This window comes from Myodes glareolus, chromosome 8 (assembly GCF_982192425.1).
Source record: "Myodes glareolus chromosome 8, mMyoGla1.1, whole genome shotgun sequence".
NCBI classification, from domain to species: domain Eukaryota; kingdom Metazoa; phylum Chordata; class Mammalia; order Rodentia; family Cricetidae; genus Myodes; species Myodes glareolus.
In genome coordinates, this window is record NC_142033.1 from 90253563 (window position 1) to 90261760 (window position 8198).

General features: G+C 37.2%; 1 protein-coding gene across 3 annotated transcripts in view; it reads left to right on the top strand.

Annotated features, from left to right (window-relative positions):
* Peli1 (pellino E3 ubiquitin protein ligase 1) overlaps positions 1-7330 on the top strand; it is a 55735-nt gene extending 48405 nt beyond the window's left edge. For all 3 annotated transcript variants that reach the window (XM_085692252.2, XM_087909198.1, XM_048435502.3), the window contains exons 4-7: positions 1003-1104; positions 3958-4155; positions 4241-4429; positions 4963-7330. In XM_085692252.2, the coding sequence (XP_085548378.1) occupies positions 1003-1104; positions 3958-4155; positions 4241-4429; positions 4963-5529 (1056 nt within the window). In that variant the 3' untranslated portion in view covers positions 5530-7330. The remainder of the gene's footprint in view (positions 1-1002; positions 1105-3957; positions 4156-4240; positions 4430-4962) is intronic.
* The last annotated feature ends 868 nt before the right edge of the window (positions 7331-8198 follow it).

Here is an 8198-nt window from a genome sequence, read left to right on the forward strand (position 1 = left end):
ACACAGAAGCTTACTGTGGTGGCTCATGCCTTCAATGCCATCACTCGGGAGACAGAGGCAGATCAAAAACTCTGTAAATTAGAGGCGGCTTGGTCTACATAGCAAGGTCCAGGAAAACCGGGGCTATGTAAAGAGGTCCTGTCTCAGAATAGCCCACAAACAAGTGGGATGGAAGAGTAGCACTTTCAAGTTTTGTAAAATCTGTGTTTGGTGTTTAGGTATTCATTATCTTTAGATATTTGAAAATCAATTTATTTACTATTAAAACTTCAGAAGGCCTTACCTATTACAGATTAACTAAAAAAAAAATGAGAACAAACATTTCCCCCTCTTTGCTTTGTTTACTCTTGTTTCTTTTTATCTGTTTTCCTTTTGTATGCCTGTTTCTATGTTCTTAGTTCAGTAACTAGGTTTTCCCTTCCAGTATTGTCCTCAACTCATCACAAAATAAAACAGCAACAGTGGACTTCCACGTAGGATAAGTAAAAATGTGCCTATCACCATTGTGTATTTCGTCTTGTGATGTTTAATCATCCTATAAATTTTTCTGTATCTGGTCCAGTGTGTCATAAACACTTGTTATCTGTAGGATTATAAAATGAACTGATAATTCTGACTTAACTGTATAATTCTTTACATCATTTTAAAAATGAGGTCTTTTTTTTTCTTCTTGCAAGAATTTTATGGGTTTTTTCCTCACCAGAGAAATACTGCGTGTTGGCTTTGATTTCCACATAGTAGTTGATTTCGACTCCATTATAATTTAAAGTACTTTTAGGTGAAAAAAAGTTTAAAATGTATGTTTTTGTTCTTGTCAAGTGTTCTATAGCCACTGAGCCTGAGGAAACCACAGTCATAATTGAAGTTATAGACTTTGTAGCCTTTCCCCTAAATTCCAGGAGGGAGATATGTATATATGGCAGATATTTTCCATTTCTTTAGAAAAGAGATTTTTTGATTTGATTGACTGCTAATTTTTGCTATTAACTTTTTCATTCATAGGCAATAAGCAACAAGGACCAGCATAGCATATCATATACTTTGTCTCGAGCCCAGACAGTGGTGGTTGAATATACTCATGACAGCAACACTGATATGTTTCAGGTATTATATAACATAATTTTTTTCTTTAAAAATGAAAATATTTAAAAAACCTATTGTCAGTGATTTTGCTATGATCGATTAAATATTATACTTTCATAATGTATGTTTAAAATATGTATTGATTTTTAAACTCTCATATCTAAAAGTCATTGTAGTATTGTTTAAAGATGGGCTTTGAAGCTAGAGAGTTGACTTTAAGGGTTAAGATCACTTGCTACTCTTGCACAGGACTGAGATTTGGTACCTAACACCCACATTAGGAGACTCATAACTGCCTGCAACTCAGGTTCCAGGGGATCTAACATCTCTCCTGGCCTCCAAGTACACTAGGCACACAAATGGTGTGTGTGCGTGCATACAGGTACTCACACATACACATGAGATGTAAAAGGAGAGAGAGAGGTGGCTGTAGGATCTGAGTTCCTGACAGACTCGTCTTAGCTCCTCCGTGCCGTGCAGAGAAGATCCTCATGAGCGTGTGTGTGGAGCATATGCCAGATCTGAGGCAGCTGTCTAGTAAACTCTTAGTAAATGTTTGTTGTTATTATTCCAGACAAGAACTCCAGAAACATTCTGCACACGGTTCGGACTTTTGTTGCCACCATCCCCTTCCTTCCTCTCTACGCGTTTCTAACTATTTACATCAGCTATAGGAATTTGGTTTTCAGCAGACATCTGGTCAAAGCTCCGGGCATAATAAAAGTCTCTCCCTCCGGCTCCTTTTCTCTGTACCGGCCTGGTGCTGTTATTTATGTTTATATACTGGTAGATTGAAGGGCAGTGGAGCCCAGAGACATTAAAATTCTTGATATTTTATCTCTTTATGTTAGGTTTTCTAAAGAAACTTAACCAGAATTGACTATTATCAATCAATTAAAATTGTCCCAGTTAATTTTTTTCATTTTTCTTATAATACAAAATAAAAACACCTAGAGAGGTATTTAATTTTGATCATTAGCAAAATATGTTTGAGGCTGATCTCTCATCTAGCTCTGTAAATAAGATGTAGATTTATTTTTTTAAGAATAGTATCTTTACAGTTATTATTAGAATATGGGTGTTTGTTTCTCTTCCTTGTTTTTACTAAACTAAATAAGCAACAACCTTAGTGATGAAAGATTGGATCATGATAAAAATAACATAATAGTAACAGTGTTTTTCCACATCATTATCAACAAGCAATTTTTAAAATAAATGTGTTTTTTTAAAAAAATCAAGATGACAGATAGCTGTTTGCTCACAGATTTTAAATTTAACTTTAAAAGGTATCTTGTATTTATTTATCTTATCCTTTGTAGTTGGTGCTTTGTTTTTCTAAGTTAATTTTACAATATTAAAAGTGTGTTTCTACAAGCATCATCCCTATAGAAAATTAAACATATCTGCACTAAAAAGTCTTAAGAAAAATCAGAAACCAGTCTAGTAAATTAGCTCAATATTAAGGGATGAATTATCTGCCTTCCAAACTGAATAAGAACATCCATGCTGAACGTGTCAGGTGGAAATTCAGATTCCAGGCCCGTTACATGTGGCGGTACTCCCAGTGTCTCACTGTGAAGTGCAGACTTCTGATGGGTAAAGACTTCGGTCTTTCTTCAGTCTGTCCCCTCTGACCAGGTTTAATAGGACTTCTGACAATAACCAATCAGTGGAATAGCATAAAGTGTGGTAGAAGATTGACAGTTCTACTTAGAGCTAGAACATGGTACACAGAAGTAACAGGAAATTGGTTTGGATGGACTTTTTGACTTTTTAAGGCAGCTCTTGAGTTTACTCTTATCTCTTCTGGAAAAGTAAAAACATATGCTGTGGCACAAAATTGTAATTCCAGCTACTTGGGAAACTGAGGCAGGAGGAGGAAGAGTACTAGGCCCTCGTGGGCTGTATAGCTGGACCCCTCCCCAACACAAAACACCCTGTCTGCAGAGAGTTGGGATTTTCTATGTGCCGTCTTTAAGCTGTTAGTATATTCCGAGCTGATGACATCCCCGAAACCAGTGGCATGTGCCACCTTTGTCATCTGTCTCATTCTCTTCTCTTTTCCCTTCGGCTGTGATGATGCAGGGGACTTGCTTACTCTCTAGCGCTTTAAAGACAGTTTACCTGACACATGTCTCACCGAGGACCACAGCTGCAGACCTTACTGCTCAGACATGGAAAAATGCCGAGGTCTATGACAAATCCTAGAGCCTACACAGAGAATTCTTTTTCTGTGCCTCCTTGGGGGACCTTGGAACAAAGTACCTTTGAAGTACCGTTCTTTGAAGTTTAGTTACTTGATGTCTCAATCCTTATCAGAGTAAGTGGTTCGAGGAGAGCTTGTTGCTAAAAACAAGCACAACCAAAAGCAAAAACTGACAGCTGCTAACCTAATACAAAGACCCAGAGCAAGACTGTATGTGCAGCCATTAGCAAGGACCCGTGTTGGTGGACAGCTCCTGAACCCAACAACAGTTTAGCTTGTTTAAAATGATGTTCTGGAGTCGGCATGAAAGATTTACTCACATTCCGTGTATTCTGTTAAGGTGGGGTGATATATGGTAGATATATTTCTACCTTAAAAGGGTTAAAGTCTGTGGCCATGTAAGAACTTCAGCCACATTGGATTCTTTATTCCCCGAGGGTCTCAGAAATTCCATTGTATGTCCCCACTTAATTCTGTACTCCAAGTGACTGCTGTATCAGAGAGTGTGACAGATTAGTTTTCAAAGGTGTAGATGTCTCCATAGTTAAGTATTATAAGTTTGAGCTTTTGAAATTTCAGAGGCTTAATGTTTTTACTGTATCTCTTTCTTAATGGATTCTACTGTGTTCTTTGAATTAAGTTATATGTTCTTTTTTTTTTCCTTTTAGATTGGTCGGTCAACTGAAAGTCCTATTGATTTTGTAGTAACTGACACAGTTCCTGGAAGTCAGAGTAATTCTGACACACAGTCAGTACAAAGCACTATCTCAAGATTTGCCTGTAGGATCATATGTGAGCGCAATCCCCCCTTTACTGCTCGGATTTATGCTGCAGGATTTGATTCATCAAAAAACATCTTTCTTGGGGTAAAAAGCTTTTTTCCTAATGCATTCTTTTATACAAGTTTCTATTTCCAAATTGCATCTAAATAGAACCTCACTATTGTTCCAGGAGAAGGCTGCCAAGTGGAAGACATCTGATGGGCAGATGGATGGCCTGACCACCAATGGTGTCCTTGTGATGCATCCACGCAATGGGTTCACAGAAGACTCCAAGCCTGGAATATGGAGAGAAATATCAGTGTGTGGGAACGTGTTCAGTCTGCGAGAAACCAGATCAGCCCAACAGAGAGGAAAGATGGTAAATTCTTCTATATAGCTTCTTTTTACAACAATAAACAGGATGAGTTGAAGTGGATGTGTGTGTGTGTGTGTGTGTGTGTGTGTGTGTGTGTGTGTGTTGGTTTTTTCAGCTCTTAGACATAGTTCTGACACACTAAAACTAAGACCATCAAACACTGACTTCCAAACACCAGTTCTAGGTGATAGTGTTTTGTTCAATTAGGAAAGATTAAGCATCTATTCTTTGTGTATGTCTTTGACTATACTTAACTAATTAAAAATAATTAAGTTTGTTGATTAGTCAAGTAATTAAATTATAAGTTATCTTTTGTCTTGAAAAAGAGAAGTTACTATTCAATGTGTTGTTGATTTTCAAATTCAACATTTTCATAACTTCTGCTGAAATTTCTGTTTCCACATTATACACAAATAGAAACTTCCTTAAGTCTAGCAGGTAGCCTGGAAGGGCTGCCCTCCTGCACTTGCTAGGACTTATTGAAGATCTAATGTCAACATAAGGGTAAAAGTGGTTTTGATTCTTTTCTGCTTCAGGTGGAAATTGAAACCAATCAGCTACAAGATGGCTCCTTAATTGACCTTTGTGGTGCAACCTTGCTTTGGCGTACTGCAGAAGGCCTTTCCCACACTCCTACTGTGAAGCATTTAGAAGCTTTAAGACAGGAAATTAATGCAGCTCGACCTCAGTGCCCTGTAGGGTTCAACACACTAGCCTTCCCCAGTATGAAGAGGAAAGACGTTGTTGATGAAAAACAACCGTGGGTATATCTAAACTGCGGCCATGTTCATGGTTATCATAACTGGGGAAACAAAGAAGAACGTGACGGAAAAGATCGTGAATGTCCTATGTGTAGGTCTGTTGGTCCCTATGTCCCTCTGTGGCTTGGATGTGAAGCTGGATTTTATGTGGACGCCGGCCCTCCCACCCATGCCTTTAGCCCTTGTGGGCACGTGTGTTCAGAAAAGACAACGGCCTATTGGTCCCAGATCCCACTTCCTCATGGTACTCACACTTTTCACGCAGCCTGCCCCTTCTGTGCACATCAGTTGGCTGGTGAACAAGGCTATATCAGACTCATTTTCCAAGGACCTCTAGACTAACAGTGTCTGTAGGACTGCATTATAAGTTTATAAGCTAAGGGAGTTGGGTTTTCCAACCCGTTGTCCATGTAAGTTCCTCTGCTCTGGTCATTTGCATTAAGATGAAGAATTTTTTAAAATATTTATAATAGCGATTTCTGAAAAAAATCTGGGAAACTCAAGCAAAGGAATTTTTGAAAGTTCCAGACTTCTGAATTCTGAGTTTTAAAACTATATTTTGAGGAGAAAAAGACATAGTCTAATCTGATGCCTTCGTTTTAGTGTTTTTGAATCACCACCCATCCTCAGTGTTGAGTTGTTCTGTATAACTGAGGGTCTGTTGGTTCAAACTATGTTAGTTTACAATTTGTTGCAAACATTGTAAAATACAGCAACATGTATATTAATTTTTTCTATTTATCTTTATCATAGAAAATACCTTAGATTGTCGTGATAGAGTAGCATGGTGATGATGGCGTCACACACTTTGGTGTGAAATAGTTTAGTGGGCGCATAGCTCAAAGGATTTGCAGTTAAGAAGAAAGATGAGAGCTTCCTTCCCCAGGCGCATAAAAGTAGGGAATTTGATGAATTAGAGTATTTCATAAAATCAGATTCACATTAATTACCATTGTCTAAGAGGTGTTTGTTTTTAACCACATTGAAGTTAATCGGAAAACGTTTTTTTCCTTAATGTTTCTCTCAAGTGTAGTACTATAACAAAAGCTAATGCTAAGAGACATTTTATATGCTCCTTTGAATATGCAATCTAATCTAGATGATCTATTTTTCTCCCGTGGTAACTGATCTGTTTTTAGTGCCAGCGACATTTGGCAAGTTTATTTTTTTGGATATAAACTGTGGTTCATCTGTTCACTGTTTCTAAAAAAAAAAAAAAAAGGAAAAGAAAAAAGAAAAAAATCCTATGAGAAAGTGCATAAATTAACAAGAAATTAACAGCAAAAGAATATTACTTGATTTGCTTTTAGAAAAAATGAAATAAAAAGTGTTTAGTTAATTACTGTATTTGATTATTCCAGGCATTAGAAATCTAGAGCTACAAAGGGTTGAATGACAGTAGTACCTCCCTTTAACCCAGCAGACCAGCCTTAACTGTGGGCTTGATCCTGAGACAGTGGCCGTGGTGTGACTCGCGAACTGTTGGACGGTGTCGGCAGAGGAGGACACGCCGCAGGGTCTCTTAGTTCTCTGATCCCAGTATGTGCTTTGCAAGACAGTTTCTTCTCACCTTAGCCTTTTTTAAAATGCCCCAGACGTACAAACAGTTGCACTACACCAAACCCTTTTAACACTTGTAGAAATCGGTGTACATTAGATTAGACAAAGTCATCTTTCAGTCTTTTGATTTCTTTTTCTTTAGTTTGAAAAATTGTATAATACTTAATTGACTATTGTCAAATTTTTATATGTGGTAGTATAGCTTTAATTTATCTTAACTACATCAATGTTTTGATTTTCTTAAGTAAAGCAAAAAAGTCACTTAGAAGCCATGAACTATTTTATTTTGTTTGATTGTCAAAATTCTTTGTTTTGAAATGATAATTTGGGTTCACTCAGGAAATGCATGTCAAGAAATTTGTATTATAAGTTAGCTGTGATGTATCAGTGACTGCTGGTTATTACCCTTTTCTCAAAGGAATTTAATTGATTTTGAAGTTTTCTAGTCACACTCTGTGACTGATGCAAGGAAATGAGTCCTGTGTTGTGTTGTTCTTGTCATTTCTGTTGAGGCTATATATTGTAGCTTAATTTTTATTTTCAATTAATTTATTCAAACTAAGTAAATACTTTTCAAAATAGATATTTGAGTTTGTCTCTGTGGGTTCCTTTTTTTACAGCTGAGAATGGGAAGCCAGAAGTGATAAGTCTACCCCAGACTAAAGCGATCTGCTCCACTCTCTGATGTAGTTGTATTAAATACATAGGAGTTTGCATTTGGTGGAACACTAAAGTCTCTGTTCTCTAGGTCAGGGCTGTTAGGGAGCTGGAGACTGAGCTACCTGAATTGTGCTTGTGATGATAAAGGTTCCATGTTCTTCCCGGAAACCCTGAATTTTTGTCTTCTAACAGCTAAGATATAAAACATGGCTCATTTTCTATGCAACTCAAGTTTTTAAAACTCAGAAAATAAAAATTCTAAGTCAGACGTTTTTGTTCAAGCACTTTGAATAGCAGTTCTGTTTCTTTGGCGGTGCCATCCTTACTCATGTGTGCTAAAAGAATTTTAGGGCCTGGACAGGTGGCTTACACCACATTTGATTGCCTCCAGGGAATCCAGTGCCCTCCTCTGACCTATGAGTGCCTGCACCTGCGCATGTGCAAACACCTACACACATGCAAACACATGCACATACAAATATATATATATATATATATATATATATATATATATATATATATATATATATATATATATATATATATATTTAGTGGAGGTGGCGGCAGCACACAGCTTTAACCCTAGCACTGGGGAAGCAGAGGCAGATGGATCTCTGAGTTTGAGACCAGCTTGGTTTACAGAGTGAGTTCCAGCCCAGACAAGGCTACATTTAAAAAAAAAAAAAAAAAAAAAAAAAACCTGTCTCAGAAAAAAAACAAAAACAAAAAAAACCCCAAACAGTAGTGATAATAAATCTGTAAAGAACTAAAAAAAAGTCCATATTTTGGGC